The sequence below is a fragment of the Psammomys obesus genome, unplaced genomic scaffold (genome assembly GCF_907164565.1).
Source record: "Psammomys obesus unplaced genomic scaffold, mPsaObe1.curated_primary_1811, whole genome shotgun sequence".
Classification (NCBI taxonomy): Eukaryota; Metazoa; Chordata; class Mammalia; order Rodentia; family Muridae; genus Psammomys; species Psammomys obesus.
The window spans coordinates 14,367,863-14,393,454 of NW_026596095.1; the positions used below are offsets into that span (position 1 = coordinate 14,367,863).

Genomic DNA, 25,592 nt, shown 5'->3' on the forward strand with positions numbered 1-25,592 from the left:
TCATAGTGGGTGACAGATACCAGACTCATGTCAGACCCCCACTGATCCGAAGCAGCAATCCAAGAGGAAGGTCACCTGGACCTTAGGCTCATTTTTTAATCATAATTTTTATAGTAATGTTAAAGATAGTTCATATTCATATTCAAGATGACCTTCTAATATTATCAAGGATATATCTTATTCTATTTTTAAATGCCCTTTCCTGGAGAGAAACTAATCTTACAGTAGGTTTTAAACTGTCACTTAATTTGTTAATAAGTTAGAATCTTTTTTATAGTGTTTATGATTAGGCATGACATATTAAATATTTAGAACTTAGTACATAGGTTGTGCAGTAATTGATTCATAAATATTTAACCATCTGTGTTTAATTTCTCATTAATTAATTAATAGTATGCTGATCATTGTGTTCAAAAGCAGATAAATATAAAGAGCTAAAAACAATGATCATTTTCAGTTGAACAGAAAATTAGTTAATCCTTGTTGTTTGGGAATTCAACATCTGCAGGTTCACCAGCCTCGGATTTATTGACAGCTGTGTTAGTGCATGAAAGATTTTGATGGGCATGTCTGAACATTCACAGATAGGAGCCATGAAGTGCCCACGTGTCCTTGGTCATGTCCTTTCCTACTGAGGTCTCCCCCTCTGCCTTGTTTTAGCCCTTAACCTTTAACACATATTCTCTTTACTGGCTGTGGGGTGCAATGTATTTTCTGTTGTTGTTGTTGTTATATTTCTGCTTGAAGGGGCCTCCATGCATGTTTCAAAGTTCATGAAGGCTGCGATGTGCCTTATGAAGAAAATAGATATGCCAGCTAAGCTTCATTCATGCATGACTTATGGTGCTCTTGGCCCAGGGCTCGGTGTCAGTATGTCAATAATTTGTATTAAATGAGCTGTCTTTTTATGGAAACACAATAAAACAAGTTTATATATTGATAGGTTGAAAAATGTTATGATTCCAGGCTTGTTAGGCTGCTAACCCTATGATTTTTCAGGAAGCCGCAGTTTAGCGATGCTAATTCAGAGTTCACACTGACTCTGTAGAATTTCTTTATATAAAAATTACAGGCACAAGGGGTCATCTGCATTAAATTATCTGAAATTTGTTGTAGTGAAATGTGATAAATGTGATGAAAAATAAGAATTTGAACTAATGAAGCATATTTATCTTCACTTTCAAGGAAGCAATCCTTTCTTGTTCTTGCTCCCCAACAGAGTGTGTGTGTGTGTGTGTGTGTGTGTGTGTATGTGTGTGTGTTTTGCTAGAATAGAGCCTAGAGCCGCAATTCCACTGGGGAAGCAACCTATCCCAGAGCTACAATTTAAGCCCCAAGTGAAGACATCTTTATACAGAAGTGTGTAGATATTCATCAGCAGCGTGGTTATTTCAAAAGGTACCTTTCTGTACTTCCTTTATTTCTAAAGTGAGTATCAAAAGACAAGCAGTGACTAACAAAAATGAATGGAGGTGGAGTGACGCTTAGATAAAAACATTTGCTCTTTTGGCTTAGGATCTGGTTTAGTTCCCAGAACCCACATGGCAGCTCACAACTGCCTGAAACCCTAGTCCTAAGGAGTCTGGAGTCCTCTCCTGGCCTTCGTGGACACAAGGCACACATGTGGTGCACACAGGCTTTCACATGTATACATGTGTATGAAGAATGGAAATGATGGGAAATTTCTGGGTGAGATTTTTCTACTTCATTTGTGGATAAACCTGAAACTTATTATTTAAAAACTTTGCTTTTAAAATTCCACAAGAATCTTAATTGAGGATTTGCCCATTTGGCACATTAGAAACATTGTTAGAAACATTGGTGACGTTAGAAGCCAGTGGATTCTTTCTGCTTAGAACTGAGCCCAGTCTGTCTTTGTCCTCCTAACTCTTATTTGAAGAGATCCGTCTATATCCGTCTATCCTGAAGTTAGAGACCAAGTCTGGACCTAAATGATTCTGATTCTGTATGCCTGGCCTCACCCCTTCCAGTGTACCACTTGGGCTAATTCTCCTGGAGCCATGTTATTTCACAGCCACCTCTAATCTATCAGAAGGTCCCATCAGCTAAGCAAATCTGCACCCTTAGTTGTAGGGAGAGGACAGCAAGAGAACCGAATGTGTATCGTTGACATAGGCATGGCCATGTTAAAGACCTGAGAGCCTCAGAACTCTGGAGGAATGGCACAGCCATCTATCTCCCCTCAGAGGCATAGTGAAGACTTTCTCTGGGACCAAGTACCAGTGTTGGCAGTGTGTGCATAGTACATCCTCCACAGCTTTCTCTCCTCGTGGATATTTACAGCCCAGAGTTTGCTGCTGCAGAGAACAGCTAAAACTGCCTCCTTGAGACAGCACAACCATAGCTCACGCCTCCTTATTCATCTGTGTGTGCTAACCCTGCCTCCTTGTCTAGATGTATGCAATAGCCCACTCTGCTCATCTGTATACAGTAAATTCGCTGAGCTTCTGGGGTGCTGTGGCTTCTCCAATTGAGAGTCCCGACCTCCTTATACCAGCTGTTTCTGTCTGTTTGTCTTTCTTCATTCATTCACCTCACCCCCTTTGTCAGGTGCAAGATACATGGACAACCCCACACTCAGTGTCACTACCCTTTTTGAAACTGTTACCGTCATCTCAAGTTGCAGGTATGTCTGCTTCCTCGAAGTGTACTTTCAACACTTCAGTCATGTTATGGTTGGTTTGTTTGTTTGTTTGTTTGTTTTTAGAAGCAAAATACATCACTGCCTCCTGGGAACCCTACAGTGAATTCCCATTTACTCCAGGGAGAAGCCAAAGCCCTTAATACTGGCCCCCACAAAAGCTCTATGGATACCCTTCCACACGAACATGCCTCAGACCTCATCTCCTTCCATGGCCTCTACTACAGAGCACTTTCTTCATCAGGTCACGCTCAGTTTTGTCTTGCGTGTTTGCATGTGACTTCCATCTAATTCATGTCTTATTAGAGACACCACACAGCTTGTTCTCTGCCCATTCTTCTGGTCTTCCCCTTATCAATGATGTATTTTCCAAATTCTTGTGTCTTCCTACTCCCCATACTCTCTCTATTCTTGATGACCAGAGCAATTGCCGCTCTTACCTCTATGCTTACTTTAGTCAGTCTTCCCCCATCTGAACATCAGCTTTATGACATCAATCATTGTTTTGTTTACCACAATGAATAGTATTTTGCACAAATATTTGCAGAGTTGTGGACTCGGTAAATATTTTTTTGCAAGAATGAGCGAGTTCATCACCAACAGCTCTTTACTGTTTCTGCCTACTGTCCTCATTATTTTAGACTACTTATTCCATATTAAAGAAGATGTGTTCAAAGCATTGGAAGGTAGAGCTGATCTTGCTGTAGTCCTGGGTCTGCTCCATTGATCACCAGACATCTGGCAGGCCAGGCAGCTTGCCCTTTTCTTGTTCACTTCTCCTGCTTGACCAGGAGGGAGGACTTTGCCTCTGTTGAGGACACACATGAAAGATAAGGCGAGGATTGATAGAGTGTTTTTGGAGATAGTAGGATGTTAATAATGTTTATAAGAACTTGGAAGTTTTTTCAGGGGAAAATTTGGCTTGTCATGTGGTAATTGAGGCCATCCCAAGCCCATGGTGCGGTTGTCATTTGTTTTGCAACTAAAGTGTGAGCTTATTGTAGAACAGTATAAAATTTGGTGAGGGATAATAACTGAAAACAAACCCACTGATGGACCAATACCAGATCTATATTTTCCTTCATAGCACATTTACCTAAATGGTTCTATATGCCAAAATAGGCTAGTCACATTGAGTATTGACACCAGAAGGATAGTACTGCGTTTTAGGGGCTCAATGACCTTGCGTGCCTTCCTGACTGTTCAGCAAGTTCTCTTGTGTGTACCAGGCCAACGGAGAATAGAAACATGCTTAGTATGTCTATCTATATATAAATACAAAAGAGTAAAGGAAGGTGGTCTGTTTTTCTACCAAGTGAACAAGACACATAAGAATAAGAACAAATTCTTGTTTTCCTTTGGTCTTTCTTGTTGGTACGATTTGTTTTATATTGGGGTTTGGCTATTTATGAAATATTCCCTTGTCAACTATATTGTAAGCCTTAGTTTTTATATTTGTGTATATTTTATATTCAGCTCATTGTTTTAATGGCACTTTTTTTTTAATGGCACTTTTACACTAGTAGCTGATGCAATTTCCTTCCTTCCTTCCTTCCTTCCTTCCTTCCTTCCTTCCTTCCTTCCTTCCTTCCTTCCTTCCTTTTTTTAAGATAGTGTCTCCTTATGTGGATGGTGGGCTAGAACTCTGCAAGCCAGGCGGGCCTTGAACTCACAGAGATCCACCTGACACTGCCTCATGAGTGCTGGGATTAAAGGTTTGTGCCGCCATGTGTAGCTGTTTTCAGATTTTTTTAAACCTGGTTATGTAACAGGCCAGCAGGATTTGTTACCTTTAAGGCAGTTACACTTGCTCAGGATTTCGTGATTTTTACTTCACTTAATATCTTTTACTACGATCCTTTCTTCATCTTGTCTGAGTGGACGCCAGTGGGCAGTAAGGAACGAGAAAATACGGCTTTCTCCCTTATGGCTCTGGCTGTCGGGTTTCAGGAAGACAGCTGACTAGTTGATTTTTGTAACCTCTGTTGAGAAAGTGACTCCATCATATTTCCCATAGACAAGTCTCTGGGGCATTCCCTCGGTAAATGATTGGTGGTGGTGGGCCAGACTCACCATGGGTGGTACCACCCCTGGGCAGCAGTTCCTAAATCAAGCCAGGTTCCAGGGTCTCAGCTTCAGGTTCTGCCTTTAGTTCCCACCTTCATTCCCTACTCTGACTTCCTTCATGCTGGATTGTGATCAGGATGTTTAAGCCAAAGAAACCCTTCATTTCCCCAAGCTTATTTTGGTCAGGGTACATGTTTTGCCACAGCAACAGAAAGCAAATTGGAACAGTTGGGTTCTAGAGTGGATGGCAGTTCAAGGCCAAGACAGTCTGGGATGTAGCTAGAGATAGCACGTGCCATTAACATATGCCATCTGTACGAGCAAGGCTCTGTGTTCAGTCCGCGGCACTGACCAGTTCTGATCTCCTTCCGTAGGTGGCTGGCTAAATGGACGAGAGGACATCCTTATAATGTAAAACAGTTGAACCAGCATATATGCAGCTCTGTTTAGAGGAATATGAGATGCACAGTTACACTACGCATTACACAAAACTTAGCTGTTTTTTTTTTTTTTTTTTTTTTTTTTTAGGAGAGCAGTAGGATATTAAATAGACTTTTAAAACTGTAATAGTCTCCTAAATGTTTATAGTCTCTAAAAGAAATGAGGCTAGAGCAGGATTATTAAAACTAAACTGATCATGACTTTGTGCACAATAGAGTGCACATTCATTCTGGATGTTGTTTGGAGATCATTCTGGAGAGTTGTTTGTTTCATGAAAAAAAAAAGTTATCATGCTATGAGTTGTACAAAAGTAGGCTGCTAAGGATGTAGGCCTTAGTTATAGACTCTTGATTGTGCTTAATTAATGATAAATTATGAAACTACAACTAACACCAGATTCTTGTTCTAGAGCAAGACCCACAGGGGTCACATATTAGATGTCCTGCATATCAGATAGCTATATTACGATTCATAACAATGGCAAAATTACAGTGATCAAGCAGTAACAAACATTTTTATAGTTGGGGGTCACCACAACATGAGGAACTGTATTAAAGGGTCACAGCACTAGGAAGGTTGAAAACCACTGCTCTAGAGAATGGAATAATGCTTGGATGAGCTAATCAGGGAGCATTCTTCTATGACATTATAAATCCACGTTTCTTCTACTATAATTTTGCAATATATATATATATATATATTCTTAACAGGGGTGTCTGAAAATAGTCACTTGAATTTTGTCAAGGCAATCAGTTAAGTGAGGAAGACAGTGTTACTTAAATGGTCACAGAATCAAAAGTGTTTCAATGTATCCGTTCTCTAAAAGTCAGGTGTCAGGGCAGTGGAGTTGGTTCAGGAGAACAGAAGCAGCAGTGTGTGGAAAATAAACCCTGCAGGACAGATAGGTTTTAACCTGAGGTAGAAGACAGGAGGCCAGGACAGAGAACTAGCAGTGGAGTGTGGCTTCAGGCCAAAAGGGCTCCTGACAGTGGAGGAAGCTGGAGTGGATGAGTTGAGACGACAGGAAAAAAGGCAAGCAAAGCTGGGTGACACTTCAGCGTCTCTCCCAGGGACCGTCCTGCTTTACTGAAGTAAAATTAGTCATTCTTGTTCACTCTCACACTGTCCCAGTTTGGGTGATAAACTGTAGCATAATTGGGCCATGTTAAGGAGTTTGTTTCTTGCCTTAAGTCAACAAGAAACAAGGAAGAATTGTGAGACCTGAAAGGCAAGAACCTAATTTGTGTTTCCAGAGAACGACAGCTACTTTATGTGCAGTGAATCTGAGACAGGTTACTGAAGACACTAATCTGTTTACGATTATCATTCAGGTTAAACAATTTAACTTTTCTAATCGACAGGTTAATTCAGAAGCAACAACCTTGAAAATCTATGAGATCACTTAGCTGAAAAGTTTACCTCTGGGTAAATGATTGAGTAGCTACAGCTGAAGAGAGTTATAGCCTGCGTCGGTTTTAGACTGCTTGCTATGCTATGCAGATACTCTAGACTTAAAAAAATGAAATTGTTAGAAAATATGTTAGCTGAAAAATCTAATAATCTAGAACACAGAATCAAATTCATCAAGGGAGTTTTGTCTCAGGGACTATGGGAATTGAGATTCCCACACAGACCACACCATAATCCTCAAGAAAATTTTCTGAATGACTGAAAAAAAATGTATTACTCAAGGATTTTGTTTCTAATGAATGCTGTATTGTTTCCTCTTTTTAAAAAATCTTAGCTGCAGGTTGTTTGTCCAGCTCCTTAAACAATGTATCACATTGCCTTAGGGTTGCTGAGGGGAGAATCTTCTCAAGACTACAGAGCTTAAATAATTACCTACAATATTTAATATTCCTACTAATGTTGTTTCTTTAGAATCACTGACAATGAAATGTCCTTTTGTTGCTGTCTTGGGGGAGAGTTTTTCTATTGAGCATTGATACTTTCTTCCTTTTGATTGCTGATAGTAAAGGCATGGGCTACCGTGCCTAGAGGAAAAACAAATATCCATTAGAAAAAAAAAAGAATTAATGTCATATGAATGTTTTATTGAGAACAAATGAAAAGATACTCCTTTCTGGCAAATAGAAACCAGAAAGAAAAACAACTAATTAAAATGAGCATTCAGAAAGTATCAATACATTAGCATTTTTATAAGATGGGTGAAAAAGCAGAATGAATATTATGTGAGTAGTTTGAAGCTATGAATCCTGAACATGTGCACAAAGGTTTAAAATTCATAACGATACATTAGTAAGACTTAGAATCCCTCAAACGTGTTACAGTCCTAATAACACACCACATAGTTTTTAGATTTGATGTTTAAAAGTGAACAGACTTATTTAAAATGTGTATCTTCTTTCTACAAAGAGGATATAATTTTGAAAATTTATCAGCTGTGAGGGAATATTTAGCAATAGTTTTAGACTCTGAGGATATTGCCAAGTTTTGGTCTCCTCCCTTTAATTTTCAAATACTGAGCCAGGCTTTATAATGTAGCAGTTACTCTTGTTATTGCTGTGGCAGAATAGCTAACAAAAGCACTCTGAGTGGGGGAGGGGGTGTTATTTTGGCCCACAGTTTAGGGCAGCAGTTCTCAAACTGTGGGACATGTCCCCCTTAGGGGTTGAATGACCTTTTCAGAGGGGTCGCCTAAGAGCATTGGAAAACACAGATATTTATATATCATGATTCATAACGGTAGCAAAATTACAGTTATAAAGTAGCAGCAAAAATCATTTTATGGTTGGGAGACACCAAAACATGAGGAACCACATTAAAGAGTCGCAGCATTAGGAAGGTTGATAACCTCTGATGTAGAGGATATTGTCCTTTAAGGAGAAAGTCACAGAGGCTGGGACAAACTTGTTCTGTTCCATAGTACCTGTCACATCTCAGTGGCAAATGCAAAGCAGGGTATCTGGATCCAGCAGAGCGGGATTAAAACCTTCAAGGCCAACCTGTACTGGACTACATCAGTTAGCCTACTTTGTGAAGGTTTGTTCCATGGCCTGCTCGAAACAGTGGTACCAGCTGTGAACCAGGTGTTCAAACACACGAGCCTTTGGGGTGCACATCATGTTCAAAATACAATATGCTGTCTTAGACTTAGTCCATTTTGTGCTGCTATGATAGAATACATGAGTCTGGGAGAGTCCTATTGATCAGAAAGTTACTAGCTCATAAGGATGGCTGTTGGGAAGTCCCAAGTACCACATGACAGAAAGACAAAGGGACAGTGTGGGAGAACAGGGACATTTAACTTCATTTTTAGAGGATGATTATTATCCTATAATAATAGCATGTATCAGTTCACTGCACCCTTATGGCCTTTTCATCTCTCCTTAGGCCCCACTCCTGGTAGTGTTGCATTGAGGTAAAATTTCAGCACATTGGGTGGTTTGTTTATAGAGTCGCTGAATGTTCATTTCTTCTGACTGTGCCAGCTGGGTGTTCCTTTGCCTTGACTGGGCTACTGTGTCTGCACTGCTAAGCAAGCGACAGTCTTCCTTGTCTTCTCCATTCTGCTGTCCAGAGGTGGGTGGCTGTTTCCTTGCACTTCATCGCTTTCCTCCGTCACCTCCTTCACATCCACCCTCTCACCACTCCAGCTCTGAAGCACATTTGCTCATTGGTCACACTCCACATTTTTAACTACAGCATTTTCCACCATCCTCCTGGGAAGTCCCCTTCTTGGTTTTATTGCATAGTAACTGACTACCACCTTCTGTCTCTGCCTCTCATTTAGTGTGCTAACCATTGCCGGATGGAACCCGAGTCTCTTCTATCTCTCCACCATCATTCTTTAGAGTTAGAATTAGCCACACAGATTGTCATGCCTCATTGTAGCCTCTCACAAGCTTCATCTGTCTTTCAACCTTTCTTCTCTTCAAGGGTCAACACACTTTTATGTAAAGGGCCAGATAATCAAAAGATTGCTTCCTGGCCATGAGTCTTCATTGCACATACTAAATGTTTCGGTTTAACCTGAAAGAAGTCGTGTGTAAAATGCGTATGTATAAATACAACAGTGTTCCAGTGAAGTTTCACCAAAGCAGGTCCTTTCAAAAGCTGAGTAGGTGGTGGAAGGAGACCGTTAAGTCATGGGACTATATCAGGAAGGAGGATTTTATGGAAGAGAGGAGAAAATTTAAAGATGAAGCAAATGCCTGCCTGGGTTTCTCCAGGGACACCCGGGAGATCTTGAGGATACCAGTCTAAGGAAGAGCAGTAAGATGGGCAGGGACAGTAATAGAGAGTCATAAGATAGTCCATGACTGGGTTTGGTTGCTTCTACAAAAGCAAAGGGTTCTGAGCTGACTGACAATAGTCAGACTTAAGGGTTGCCGGGCTTCTGGTAAAGGGAAAGAGAGCAGGTTAGAAAAAACAAAAATGGGATCAGAAGCTCCTGAAATACATTAAAGAACAGGGTCTGTGATTGACCTGGTACTTCACAGTTTGGCTAGGCTGACTCACCAGCCAACCCACCAACCTCTCCTTCCCCGACTCTTCAGCACCGGAGCTACCAGCACATGCCACTGCTCCAGGCATTTCCTTTACATGGTTTCTAGGGATCAAACGCCTGCTCACAGGACAAGCACAGACCCCTCAAGCACCGCAAGTATTTGAGGCATAAAAATATAAAGAGAAAAATATAAAGAGAAATATGTGTTAGCATATTAAAAATACATTACAATTTAGTATGCCATGGTTACTTGCTACACATTTACTTTGCACTCATTAATTAACATATTTCTGGTTCATAGACAAAAAAATCGAGTTTGGACACAATATTTTATATGAAGAGTGAATTCCAGAACAACAACAGGATTTGACAGATGAGAAGATTTGGCCTGGTGAATGGCCGGGGACTGGCAGTTGCGGGTATCAGTTGCAGAGAAAGGCTGAGCTGATGCATTCTCCATTCTCTGCTCACCGGGGACTGCTGTCAGAAATGTAACTCATCTGCTCAGTTAGTGTGGTGGAGGTGTGGGCGAGATAACTGTTGTGAGTGTTGTCTCTAGTTGGTCACTGGAAACAATTCCCAAATGAATTCAAGTATGTTTTAAAGTTGTTGGAATGTCGACAAGGGAAAGGCCTCACATTTTGGGATTGTGTGCTTTGGACTGATAGTAACTTTTTGTCTTTGTGGCCGTGATGCTGGGCACAAAACCCAGATCTTTATACATGCATGTCAAGTTCTTCATAGCTGAGGTGTCTCTCAAGCACTGCTAGAGGCCTGTCTCTCTTTTAGTATTCTTTATGAAAAGGTTATCTTTTGTGATTATCTCAATGCAGGTTTTACGATATATGTGTATACACACATGCATAAACACACACACAAATTTCTTCTCTTTTCTTACACACATATATATCCACTAATAATCATGTAATAGCCTGCCACTGGTGACCTCTCCATGTTCATCCTACCTTCTGCTTGAGTAACAAATATTTTGACCACCTAGAAGTTACAGTGGCTATTCTGGTTTGTAGCTGAGCTATGAGAAGACATCACTGTTTCTCCTAGTTGGTCCTGAAGGATACTGAACTATCCTAGCTATTGCTGGTCTAACTTGGCTATTCATTTTGAATCAAGAATAAGGTGGGAAATTAGACATAAAGAAGCTTGTATGCAGTAAAGTTAGTGCTAGGCGCTGACCATGTGAAGCAATAAAAGTGAAAACTCGGGGGTCAGGTGAGATAGCTTAGCAGGTAAGGGCTAACAGCTAAGCCTGAGGACTCAAGTTTCATCCCCAAGATCTACATGGTAGAAGGAGAGACCAGAATCCTTCACACTGTCTTCTGACTCCCACATGTGTGTTCTGGCACACTCCTACACCCCGCAGTAAATAAAAAGTGTAACTAAAAATAAAGCACTGGAGAATATATATGATGAGGGAAAACTCAGTGCAGATTGACTTGTCAACCTGATCAGACTTCTTTGGGGAGTCCAACCCCAGGGGGTACATTATCAGCACATTTAAAACACAGTGTAGTTTGGTAGAAGGTTTCCAGGCAATAATCAGTCCACCTCCAGATGCACAGTGCAGCTTAAGGTGTGGCCAGATAGAAACTCTTTCACAAATTACGTGTGACCGTTTTGGTGGGCTCTGTAGCCGAAGGCCTAGAAGCCAGTGTGGTGTCTGACCTATGGCATAGAGGTCAGCAGGCCACGAAGTACAAGTGATATCTCCTCTAAGAATGGGTCTAGGGAGGGAAGATTGTAGGATAGTCATTCTGGGGAATTGGAGTGAGGTCAGCCTCCAGAGACAGTAAAAAAAGGTCTCCAAGAAAAAAAAAAAAAAAGGTCTCCAGGTCTTAACAAAATCCACTTCCGGCTTTCTGGATGGAATGCAGGTATTTGATTTTTATCTGCTCCATGGAGGAGATACCCCTGAGTGATTAACATTCCTGGTTCTCTTATTGCTTCTCTGTGAGTACAGGGATCTCTGTGCCCCCTGCGAGGCCCCTCCAGGACTCATGTTAAAGCTCCATCCTTTTTGTATACTTCTAGAAAAGTTTGTTAATTAATGTGGATTGAATTTCCCACTAAGTTTTCATGAACTAACTGGGCCGATTACTTCAAAAAGTGCTCAGTCAGTCTTTAGTCCTTGTTCTTAAGATACTGAATTAATTTTTAGATATAATATTATATTTAAAATATTAAGTTGGAACTACAGATCTTTTCCCTGTGACGAATAAGAATACAAGAAAAATATTTGAAATTTTATTAAATAATTTTTCTTTTGGAGGTAGAAGTAATTTTAACTCTTGAGTAATATTCATTGGTATTTATTAATAACAAATGTTAGCTATTTTGTCAAAATTCATACTCCTTTTCTAACTTTAGAAGTGTGGGTGTTTCTGTTACCTGTGACATTGTATATCCATAATCTCAAGCCTTTGCACTCTGACACAGGAGAAGCCTAATAGTGTGTCCTAGGCTAGTCTGGCATACATAGTTAAACCAGTCTTAAAAAGAAATAATCAAGCAAAGATTTTGGGCTGAAATTAAAAAAAAATATATGTGTTCAGATATCTAAATTTAGCATGGACTGTGGATTTTTTGCCTAACCTTAATCACGCAGTCAAACTCCAAGAGTATAAATGCGATGTTAAGAGAAGTAAAAGAAATCAAAGTACAGATGCTCATGTTGTAAACCATAGTGCAGCTAAGCCATGAACATCTCTGTGTGTGTGCATATGCATGTGAGAGGGAGAGAGAGAGAGAGAGAGAGTACTTACTTCTGGCTAGAATTTACCAACTGAAAATAAAATAAGCTATGACCTTGGACCCTTAGGTTAAAGAAATAGATCATATATATTTTTCAAATGTATTTTAATTAAAACATTTTAATTGAAAGGGTAAAGAAGGTGATCCCATTTTGCTGATTTTCATTGCTTGTATTATAGAAAAAAATAGAGATTAAGTAAAAAAGATACAGTTTCAGATATAGCCTTGGTTTTCTTTTTTGACAAGTGTTAGACTTTGCATTTATTTTTCAGTGTTTCTGATTTCTGTTGGAAGTCTTTTCTCTAAAATGAACAGCTTTGTTAGAAGACCTGGTAGGAATGACTGAGCTGCAGTTTCTCTAGAGCGCTGCGGCTTGACTGTTAAAAATCTCCTCATACTAGCATAATTTTAACAATTCACAAATGAACCCAGTGCTGGCATCCCTCTTACGGGGAAGGCTTGGCATGGTGCATGACCTAACTTGGCTGGGACCAGCTCTAGCTGTGAATTATAATTAACTACCGAGGGGAATGTAAGGAGGCTCTGACTTACAAGCTGCCATTTTTACATTCCAGTGTGTGAACTGAATCCAACTACCTCCATCCTTGCACCACAACAAAGCTGAAAATGCAAAAGCTGCCTCGTTTATAATCAGAACTGTGACTCAGAGCTGACAAACAGTGCTTATGAGAATGCAATACAATCTGTTCGCTATGAAATACTTCATTAGTATTGTGGTAACACTGGCAGCATGTCACCCTACCATGCTTAACTTCAGAGAGTCGTACTAATTCATGCTTGTTTTCTAGGCCAAACTTTTTATATTCCACGGAAAATTGCTTGCGATGTGAAAAAAAAAAAAATCATTGAGGACAGTGAGACCGTTCAGATTAACTCTTACCTATACATTTGTCTGTTGTTACCTTGCCATCTGCATCCCAGACGTGGTCGTATGAAATCATGTCTGCCTGTCATTTACCAGGGCTCTGTGAGCTGACTGCTCCATCAGATGGCTTTTCTGCTTAGTTGGAGGTGAGGTCACTCATGCGGTTACATTTAGCTCTGAGCTCTGCTGGGGATGGAATGTCAGGGTGACCTCTCTTTCTCCCGGTATCTCTCCACTCGGCCTCTTGTCTTCCAGTAGTCTAGCCACACCTTTCTTTTAGCACAGCAGGTGGTTTCCAAGAGATCAGCTGCCATATATAGAGCTTATTAAGGCTCTGCGTGCTAATCATTTAGAGCAGACTACAAGCTCAGAGGGGAAAGGAATACTACTGCAAAAGACACGAATATTGATGAGCTCACTGCAGTCCACCAGTTTGATTGACTGCTCATCTCCATAATGAAATTTAGTAAGGAAAAAGAGGTCCTGAATTTGAGTTGTGCAGAACTGTTATAATAATAATGTTATAATCGTTATAACTTGAACTAGAGTTGTATGACTAATTTCAGAAAGTTATCATAATCAATGAACTTGATTTCATTTGATAGAGAGTATGAATTGAAAACATGAGGAAGTAGTACTTAAATAGGATCAGAGGACTTCATATTCTGTCAGGAGTTTCGTAAAGAAAATATGTCTCCATAAGACAATCTAGTAACTTATTTTGGAGGTTTGGTAGAGATTTAACCCAGAGTATTGCCATGCTCAGTATGGTGTATGCCACTGAGCTACATGCCAAGATACTGTTCACTTTCTTCTGACAAAACGAAGTATGTCTTCTTAGTATAATGTGTCCAACAGGCCTTGACTTGCCTTCTATCTAGACTAGAGTTTAATTCTCCCACATAACCACTTCCACTCTATCAGAAAAAATAGCTGAGTCACTGAACACTACTAGGTTCCTAATCTGAAGTATAGAAGTAACACTTTTTAAAGGCTTATCAAAAGATGTTCAAAAGGCAAATATGGCTTCACTGACCCTGTGTCTTACATGACTTTTCTGAGTCTTCAAACTGCCTGTAAACATGTTTTAAACTAAATCTCAAAGTGGTTTTCTCTTTCTATGAAAATTGTTCTTCACTTAGCACTGCTTTTCTGTCTTTAGCCATTGTACTGTTTTTTTTTCTGTGCTTTTCAATAGTATCTCACACTGACCTATAGATTTGCTGCAAGATACTGAGAGCTTGCTGATACACACAGAAACACACATTACACACAAACACATGTTATACACAAATACATAAATACATAATGTATATATATGCACAGGGACACATACACACATGCATATTAACATATACACACAACACACATATAAATACATATAGGTATGCACATACATACACAGAAATACAGACATGTACACATATAAATACATATGTATACAGGAATGAATGCATACACACACTTCACATACATATAAATACATGCATGCACAGTAATGGATACAAACACTTATGAAAGCAATATACGTGTATACATGAACGTGATGTTAACCCCACATACATACATGCATACATATGTATATATATGATTGATAGATAGATACACAGACATAGTCCTCTTCTTAGAAACATCATTTCTCATTCTATTATAATATCGGTGTATTTGAAGGAGTCCATATAGTATGCTGTTTGGGCCTAGGCTGGCTACATTCTAACTATAACTAGGTATTTCCTGAAGGTCTCAGAAGTGGCTGGTTTTGAGTATCAGGGTGACACAAGTTAGAGTCATCAGAGAGGAAGAGGAGATGCCTCCATGAGATTCAGCTGTAAGGCATTTTCTCAATTAGTGATCAAAGTTGGGGACACAACAATGGTGGGTGGTGCCATCCCTGGGCTAGTGGCTGTGGAGTTCTGTAAGAAAGCAGGCTGAGGGCTGGAAAGATGGCTCAGGTTAAGAGCACCAGCTGCTCTTCCAGAGGTCCTGAGTTCAATTCCCAGCAACCATGGGGTGGCTCACAACCATCTATAATGAGATCTGGTGCCCTCTTCTGGCATGCAAGTATACATGCAGACAGAATACTGTATAAATAATAAATCTAAAAAAAAAAAAAAAAAAAAAAAAAAAAAAAAAAAAAGCAGGCTGAGCAAGCCAGTAAGCAGCACCCCTCCTTGGCCTCTGCATCAGATCCTGCCTCCAGGTTCCTGCCCTGTTTAATTTTCTACTCAGACTTCCTCCAGTGATGGACTATGATCTGGTAGTGTAAGCAGAACAAACCCTTTCCTTTCCAGCTTGCTCTTTGGTCATGGTGTTTTTGTTGCATCAGTGAAACCCAAACTGAAACAGTCTCTAACACTGCAAATTCACTATAAAAATCCGTCACATTTACAACTCTTACAAAAAGCATTTGCATTGTGCTTGATATAATATTTTATAGCTATTTTATCATTTATTTCTTACATAAAATTAAAGATTTAAATAAGTAGACAATGTCAATCATATTAAATTTCTTTTTCCTCACAGCATGCAAGGCCATGGTCTGATATAGCACCATCCAATGATCAGCTGGAATTGCACTGAAATTATACAACAACACAGGGTAGGAAAAGGAAATAGTAACCTCGCTCTGAATGCAAACCATCAAACTTATGCAGTAGAGAGAGGAAGAAAATTAGGTCATGAAAAGTACGTTAGCATTAGTATTTTAGCATGAAAAGTACAATAGCATTTTCTTCAAGTCCCATACTTACAGTTACAGAACTTAAAACTTTATTGCGAGCCATCATAATATTGTTCTGATTGATGCAATTTCATCTATTTATTCTTACACTTGAAGTTACTTTTGAGTAACATCAAGTTATGTTAAAAGGGCAAAAAGCAGTGGCTACCAAGATCCATTTCAACCTGTTTTCTCAAATGCTTTTCTCATTATCTTTAAAAATTCCCTCTTCAAAGCATGCAATTATCATAATTGTGCGCACCCATATGTGCGGCGTATGGCAGTTACGGAGCAGTTGAGGCAAGAGTGTGCTACACTCTGGCTCAGCGCACAGCAGCCATTGTGCTTGGAGAGCATGCCTTGCAGTCAGACTCAGGCTAACAGCTGTGTGAACAGAATGCTATGTAGTCCTCCAGTCTGAAAAGGAATTAAGAGTTATTTATAGGAAATAATTAATATAACATTTTAGAAGGGTAAACACATTTTTCGATTCTTGAGAATCTGTTAAGTTAAAAAAAAATAAAAGAATGGAAGATGAAGACTACTCTCAGCTGACAGCAAAAGCTTGATGAGAATCAGTTTCTTTCTGTCTGTAAAACCATCCTGCAGACTGTGGAGGCAGATCAGCTCTAACAAGAAGCCAAAGAGTTAAAAATCAGGGAAGAAAATGGACCCATCCTCATAAGTATAAACACGTGAGCACTCATAAGGACAATCATGTAGTTGTGTTTAGAAGGAAAAAGTGTGATGGATCCATTTAATTCTGTCCCTTCTAGTTTCTTATTTTAAAATCAGAATGGAAGGAGATTGGAACGGGCATAAAAAGGAAGGAGGGTTAAATGCACAAGTTAACTAGGGAAAAACAATGCTGATTTTTCTGCCCTAAGAGTAAGGTCATTAATCAACATTAGGCTTCAAACATTGAAAGCCTGGGTACTCTGGGTGTGTGTGAGGTTAAATACTGAATTTGGATAAATGGTTTGTCTTTGCTCACCATAACATTTTTGCTGGCTAAATGCTTTGTTATCTTAGATTCCATAACAAGGCTTTGAGGTACTTGTGTTCCCCAGTCACTTTTGAATAAGAATCATTTGCAATTATTGGATTACCATTAAGATAGTAGTGAATCATACTATGAAAGTGTTTTTCTTGATGTGATCAGAAACTAGTACTGTTTCTCAATTTGCCCCTGAATCAACATTCTCTGATTGGTTTTTCAACTGTCATCTGAGCATCAAAGATCTCACCTTCGCTTGAAGCTTTCACCCAAAACAATGGGAGAAAGTAGTGGTGTTTTATCATGTGAATCATGGAAATTCAGTTGTATTTCCCCTAAATCAATAAAGATTATTTAAGTAACTGTATCATTAATAAAATTAATTTATTTAAATACCAACTGTGTAGGTATCTCTGATACTGTGTCATTTGAGAAAACACAGCTAGCGGCCATTGTCTATTTTCTTTCATTGTGCTCAATAGTCATGAGCAGAGCATGCAGTATCAAACCAGTTTCTTCATTTTCTTCTACAGGGGACATGGAAGCAACAACACCATGCGTCTTTGATTACACTCTTTACACAGTTAAAATCATAGGACAATCACTTTCATATCTATTATTTTATTTTAAACATATATAGGGAAAATGAGATTGGGTGACAGTTTTGTTTTTTTTTTTTTCTTCCCCAACTCTTGATGATTGAATGCTTTGTGAAAGAAACTATGTGCTGGGATTCTGGGTGAGGTTCATGGATTGAAGGAATATGGTTCTTACTTTAGAATACTGGCGAGAAGAAGGTGCTCTGTGCTGAAGAATGGAAAGGGCTTTGATTAAGTTGCGTCTCAGAATGCAGGAGTGCTGACAAACTGCTAAGATGGGGAGAACAGTGTCAGTGCCCTTTCCATGCACTGATAGGAGTGAAATGCTTTGAGGTCTGAGACTGGCTTCATGGGCCAAGTCCTGTAGCCTTCCATCATGTTAATGACTTGGGAAATTCACATTTTTATAAATAATCATCTGTAATTTAAGGGTGATCAAAAGTCTCTCTTTCTCTACCTCCAAGGGATTTCTGGAGAGGGGATTAGAAAGCTCTAGTGTTCGTTCACACATTGAGACCCAAAGTGGGTGGAACAGCGTTACGGAGAGTGGCCACTGTAGTATGTGGGTTTGGGGTTGCAGCCTTAGTGTAGACTCTCTCCAGATGGTTGATAGTTTGAGCCTACTGTAGTACTTTTCTGGGTGCACCTTTTCCATGTGCTCACCATCGTCAGTGAGGCCCATGCTAAGTGTATTAGTTCGGGTTTCTATTGCTGTGATATAACACCATAACCATAAGCAACTTGGAGAAGGAAGGGTTTATTATGACTTTCACTCTCAAATCACACTGCATCACTAAGGAAAGTAAGGGCAGGAACTCAAGGCAGGAACCTGGAGGCAGACACTGAAATAGAAGTGATGAAGGAGTGCTCCTTTCTGGCTTGCTCCTATTGGATTTCTTAGAGCATCCAGGACCAGCTGCCTTGGGATGGTCCCACCCACAGATCGCCCATATCAAACATTAGTCAAGACATCCACCAGAAACTTGCCTACCAGCCAGAGTTATAGAAACCTTTTCTCAATTCAGATTCCCTCTCCCCAGATATTTCTAAGTTTGTGTCTCAAGTTGACAAAAATCAACCAGCATGCTGCAATAAAACCTTACTTTCTCTCATGACTTTTGTAAAAGCAGTGTGTCCTTCAAGTTGGTTGTTTTCTGTCCTTTCTTGCCCTCAATAAAAGTTAAACAGGAAGGGTTACCACCAGCACGAGATAGGGGGAAGAGAGGGGGAACTTGGAAAAATTAAAGAGTAGATGATAAAATAGTAAGTTTAAGGGTGTGGTTTGGTATAGAAAGTGTTTTAAATTCATAGAATTCATATCCCATTGGGAAATCTGCACAGACTGGAGGAACTGGTTTATTATTTTACCAGCAAATTCTAGGAGACACTTTGAATTACTTTTGGTGACGTTAGTAAAGAAGAAGGCTGGCTAGACAGTGTTATGCTGGAACTCAAAGACAAAAGGAAGCTGGAGCAAGGAGACCTTTTTCTAGACTTCTTCTTGCATTGATGTCCCTGCTGTGGTGATCAGGACACTGGTTGGGATTAGAGAAACATCAAGAGCAGCCATTCTCAACCTTGAGTCATGACCCCTTCATAGGTTGAACAACCCTTTCACAGGGTTTGCCTAAGACCACTGGAAAACACAGATATATACATTATGACTTATAACAGTAGCAAAATTACAGTTTTGAAGTAGTAATAAAAATAATTTTATGATTGGGGGGGTCACCGAAATATGAGGAGCTTATTAAAGGGTTAGGAAGCTTGAGACCCACTGATCAACAGGGATGAGAAGAGGATCTAAGAATTGCCTGAGTAGAGTCTTCCAGAGGCCCTCTGTGGAAGGCTCCTGTCCTGTTCCCTGTCTTCTCCCACTTCCGATGTCCATTCCATTTGCCCCTCTGAATGAGGAGTAAGCATATTCCCTAGGGTCCTCCCTGTTGCTTAGCTTCTCTAGGACTATAGCTCTTAGTATGATTATCCTATATTATATGTCTAATATCCACTTATATGTGAGTACACACCTGTATATCTTTCTGCTTCTGGGATAGCTCACTCAGGATGATCTTTTCTAGTTCCCACCATTTACCTGCAAATTTCATGATTTTCTTGTTTTTAATTGCAGAGTAGTATTCCAGTATTGAAGCTGATGCTGAGCCTCATAGCCAAACTTTGGGCAGGGAATCTTATGAAAGAAGGGGGAGATAGAAAGACCGGGAGGGGACTGGAGCTCCACAAGGAGAGCAACAGATCCAAAAAATCTGGGCACAGGGGTCTTTTCAGAGACTGATACTTTAGCCAAGGACCATGCATGGAGAGGACCTAAACCCCATGCTCAGATATAGCCCATGGGAAGCTCAGTCTCCATGGGGATTACCTAGTAAGGGGGCAGGGGCAATCACAGGCATGAACTTGGTTGCCTGCTCTTTGATCACCTTCAGCTGGCAAGGTGACCTTACTAGGCCACAGAAAAGAGGATCCAGACAGTCCTGATGAGACCTGATAGACTAGGGTTGGATGGTAAGGGAGGAGGACCTCCCCTATCAGTGGACTATGGAAGGAACAAAGGGGTGGAAGAGGGAGGAGATGACGGAGGGGTCTACAGCCAGGATACAAAATGAATAAATTGTTAAAAAAATTTTAAAAATTAAAAAAAAATAATTGCCTGAAAATGGAAACTTTGGATGTATATTAGAATCATCTAGCATTTGCCTGGCAATATATGGATTAGTTTTCTTTTATTTTCTCATTTAAACTCTAGTACTTAAGTAATACAGTAATATCATCACAACTTAAATTATTTTCTTAAGCCCAGATAGTTTATTAATTATTAGAACCAAAGCCCAAGCCTCGGGTCTTTCTCCATCCATATATAATATATATAATACCGCTATATAATGTTTGACAGCACCCCTCATAGAACTGACTTTTGATAAACGATGATAATAAAATAATTCAAACTTTCTTCTTTTTTTCTTCAGTGAGACTTCATGACAGTATATCAGAGGAGGGCTTCCATTACTTGGTGTTTGACTTGTAAGTACACGCTTTATGTTCCATTTATTTTTGCCACATAATTGAAAACTATTTTCATTTAAACATGATTTTTTCTCATTGCGTAGTCCCAGTAAAGGATCAACATAATATTTTAAATTGTTTTTCAAGTGACTTTCCACTTTAATTCTTTTAAAGAGAGTCAGCCGCACAACAGTGTCTTGTCTACATTTGGAGTTGGTTTGAGTGTGTTCTGCTCTGCTCTGCTCTGCCCGTGGTAATGTTTTACAAAATTGGCTGTCATGAGCAAAGTTCTCTATTGAATTTGCTAGGAGCTCCTAAAATGTATCTTCTATGGAAACAAGAATCAAGGGAAATAACCTTAGTATTCAAGGTTCATTTAAGCTCATCAGTACTTAAATCAAGTTTCTGCCAACAAGAGTAAAGGGGAAATTTTGAGTCCTGGGAGGAATATAGCAAAACAGTCTGCAGGCATGACTGACTGGGGCTTAATAAAGACACACTTACTTGAAGTCAGTTTGATGCTACTTATTTAAAAGATTAAAAATGGTTGTATCATTTGACAATCGTCTAACTTTTGAGAACAAGTACACGTAGACTTTATTGTAAATCCAGGTAAAGTTTTATACCCAGAGATATTCACTGTATCATGCTTGTACGTGTGTGTAGGGAAAGACAACATAAAGATCCAGCAATGAGAAAGAATTGTATAATTATAGCATTCTCATTTAATGGATGTTCTCTAGCCCTGTGTTGTGTTGGGCACAATGCACTTGAACGCAACAAAAATGCTTCACATTAATCTAAAAGTAGCTTAGTAATAGGTTTAATTAAGTCAGATTTAATCCATATCATGAAACCATCCTTTGTTTTTGTTTCTGAAACCTGTGGATCTGTCTTAATATTAAACTCTACCTATCTTCCAAAACTGATGGCTTTATTTTCAGTCACCAGACTGACTTCCAAAGGGGGGGAGTAAAAAGGAATAGTGATGCTACTGAGTGTTGAAATAGTGATGTTGAAAGTATTTTATTTATTGAGTAAAGTTTTCCCAGGAAGAGAACTGATTCCCCAGAATCTTACAACATAGGCTAGGATGGAGGCACGATTCATTATTATTTTATTACTATCATGGTAAAAGACCAAACTTGGTCATGGCTAAGCATGGCCAAGCATATCCACCTGACATACCGTGATCCATGCATATCCGGGAAAACAATAGCCAAAGCTCTCCTTAAACACAGCCCTGAAACACAGGTTTGTCGTCACAGCTGCAGCCTGTCCTCAGTGTCCTCATGCTGCCCATGGCGTCCTTTATCCTCTGTCTCTTCTCAGAGTGCTTATTTTTACCCTTTCACTTCTTTCTGGCTTCCTGCTTCCTCATGGTCCTGAAGCCCCTCTTTTATTTCTCCCCCCCCCCAAACTTCCTTTAGGCATTTGTTTGCTCGTTTGATTTTGATGAGATATAGACATTTTGTACATCTGTACATTTTGATGTTTTTGCTTTTTGGGTGTTGTATTACATACATATCAGTGTTGGGTCAAATCCTCTGCCATGTGGTTTTTCTATACTCATGAAGTTACTGATATTTTCACTATGTTTTGTAAAGGCTTTCATATTCCTTATTAAACTAAAGAGGTGATAAGAATCAAATCTTTTCTCACAATTCATTTTCATATTTCAGAAAATAACTGACAAAGAACATAAAACAAAATACAATGTACAGTTACATGTTGTCGTGGAAAACTTTTCCCCCTTTATCTAAATTAGTTCATTGGCTGGGACCTATTAATTGCATAGCAATGATGTTTGCCTGTTTTGTCACTGTTGAAAGTCAAAGTAAAGAGACCTGAAGATGAACATGTAGGTGCAGAGCATAGGAGTTTAAAATTTATGGAATCCAGCAACTGAACCTCTAAGCTTAGGGGCTTTGAAATCAATTTCTTAGTACTTAAAGCATGTGTATTTAAATTATCACTAGTTCCTAGTTCCTACTGCAAAATGTTTTGTCAGTTAATGAGATTAGTAAGCAAGGCTAAAAACAGTCCAATCAAATATCCAGTTTTAAAGATTTGAAAAGGAATAGTTAAAAGGTATGGATTTTTTTCCCCCAACTGGCTGGAAAGATAATATAACCAAATAGAAACATGAAATGGCTCCAAATTATGTAATCATTATAGAAATCAACCAAGAAGAAGAAGAAAAAAAAAAGGAATGACTTTAGAAAAATACATTTTCAACATAGTTGAAAAATATGGCCTTAATGCTATCAGTGAAATATGTTGGAGAAATTTAAAAACACATGGTCAGTTGCAGAAGAAAATAAATTCTTGCTCTCCCAGTGAAAGAATGTGTCTTATGTTCATTTCTGCCTTTTGATGCTTCTATTGACAGTGCATGCTTTCTTTGGAATGGCAGACACCAGACTCTATAAAAGGGAGTTCTAGGTTTGTAGGTGTATGTATATTTTTTTAATAGAAGATTTCACATTACAGAAAGCAAAGGCTGGACTGAGTTTTATTGGGGAGGGGGGATAGTTTCTTCCAGCTATTTTAAGTTCAAGGATCTCACCACCATTTCTATCTGCAAAGCATTTAGTCTCCTTTGCACATACACTGGAGAATTAGTGAGAAAAGCCCTCTTGAGCCTGAAAGCTCATGTGTCTGTTGATCTGCCCTGACTTTCTGAAATTGTGTTTCATCATGGTTAATAGCCCTGTATCAATCAATGTACCTATGGTGTTCCAGGAACATGTTAGCAACTCTAAATGCAGATGGGGCCAAGCTGATAGGCATGTGGACTTATCTGACAGCTAAGGAAGAAAAAAAAGTAAAAGACGTGGAGCTAGAGGAGAGTTCCCAAGAAAGAGGCCTGCAGGCAGAGATGTTGGCTTTAGAACATGGGTCCTTGCATTTCTACCCCCCAATGAGAAACAGTGCTTATGATTAAACGTAGTTAAGAAAAGAATAGGCAGACGGGCACAGTGGTGCATGCCTTTAATTCCAGCACCCAAAGAGGCAGTGGCAAGTGAATCTCTTGAGTTTGAGATCAGGACAGCCAAGCCTACACAGTCTAAAGAAAAAACAAGAAGAAGAAGAGGAGGAGGAGGAGGAGGAGGAGGAGGAGGAGGAGGAGGAGGAGGAGGAGGAGGAGGAGCAAAGAGAGAAAGAGAGAGAGATGTATAGTCTTAAAGGTACAAGAACTCATGTAGGGTGTTGGAAACCATTTGCATAGAGTCGTTGCTTCTGCCTTGATCCTAAAGAAGAAGTATGCCTTGTGCTTCTCTGAGGCGGCTCAACAAGGGTGGCCACCAGAGCATGCATGCTGGCATGGAAAAATTATGTTCCCTCTGCATAATTTAGGTAGATTAACATAATAAATTCCGTAGTTAATTAATTGGTTAGGAGTCTGTAAATTCCACTGACAGAAGACAGTTTAAGACAGAAAAAAAAGCAAGAACAATTTTTGGAACATGTATACTGCATGCCCAGAGGTGAATAACTCTTACTGTAAGCTCTTCTTCCAAAGCAGCCTTTTATAACATCTCAATATCAAAATACACAGTTTGGCTTTACACAAAATCTTAAACACACACACACACACACACACACACACACACACATTCATATATCAACTGGTGCTCTCATTATGCAGGTGTTGTTTAGGTGACCATACTGTTGAGATTTCATGGGCACACCCTCTCTATCACACCTAGAAGACGCAGCTGCTCCTCTGGTTCTTACAGTCTTTCTCCCCTTCTTCCACAATGACACCTCAGGCTCAGGGAAAACTGATTCGCTAAAGTAGAGGGGGAAGAGCTATAAGCCAACAAAGGCTACTGGGAAAAGAAGACTCAGTTTTCTTCAGGGACAAGCTTCCTGATTGGTTATCTGATTCCAGATGGTCAGGCTAAAAACATTATCTACATATGAGCAGTATTAAATGGTCTTAGTAGGTTGTGTGTGTATGTGTATGTATATGTATATGTAGCACTAATACTTACAGAAGAGGTCATGAATGTGAGATGGAGGATGGGGATACAGAAGGAATAGGAGAGGGAAAGAGAGGGTTGGAAATTATGTAAATATAATACACATGGATCAAATTCTCAAAAATGTTAAATAAGAAAAACATGTTATGACAGAGTGGCATGTGTTGGATTTTGTTGTTTTTCATTTGTGACAAGTGTGCATCAGGAACTGCCAGGAGACACTTATGTTGCATGTACACAGATACACTGTGTATGTATGTATTGGAATACACATTTGACACAGCACCATAAGCCATATAGGTAAAAATGTAAGAGAATAACACTTGGACTGAATATTTCCGATTTTCCTAGGAACCTAAGTAGAAAGAATTGAATAGGTTTGTGAAAATGAGTCACTAATGAAACTTTAATTTTCATTCTCAGTGACGCCCACAGCTAACAATTTAGCATTATCATTTCTCTAAGCCCCTTCCTTTGTGTATACTAGGTGGTGATGGGACTCAAAGAGACATCTCTCAAGTCTGTTTTGTTTTGGGAGGCTGGGATGCTTGTGCAATTAATAAGACTCCTGATGTCATTTGTAAAACATAAGAACATTTCTCAAGTTTCTAGACCCTTAGAGAAGAAATGCTTCAATTACATCTAGTATACGAAAGGTCATGTTCCCCCTAGTAAAAACACCTCTTCGAAAATGACGTCCTCTTTATTTCTCTGCTTTAAAGTGTTTCTGTTGGTGTACCTAGTTAAGAAATTTTCTTCAGTATGTAATGGCAGCCTAGTAAATGTGTTAGCCTTCCTCAGAAATCCATAATAAAACTCCATTTCCACAATATTTGAAGAGACTGTGATATGTTGCTTCCATCTTCTATATTTTTGCCACACACCCCCCAAAAAGCTTCTGTGCTTCCTATTTATTGGGAAAGCATGTATTTTCATTCTTAAAAAATATTAAAAATAATTTTAAGTCACAT

At 39.4% G+C, this 25,592-nt stretch overlaps 1 protein-coding gene across 10 annotated transcripts in view; it reads left to right on the forward strand.

Annotated features, from left to right (window-relative positions):
* The window catches only part of Camk2d (calcium/calmodulin dependent protein kinase II delta), a 246,572-nt gene that overhangs the window by 114,476 nt on the left and 106,504 nt on the right, over nucleotides 1-25,592 (forward strand). For all 10 annotated transcript variants that reach the window (XM_055628213.1, XM_055628212.1, XM_055628207.1 and 7 more), the window contains exon 4: nucleotides 20,596-20,650. In XM_055628213.1, the coding sequence (XP_055484188.1) occupies nucleotides 20,596-20,650 (55 nt within the window). The remainder of the gene's footprint in view (nucleotides 1-20,595; nucleotides 20,651-25,592) is intronic.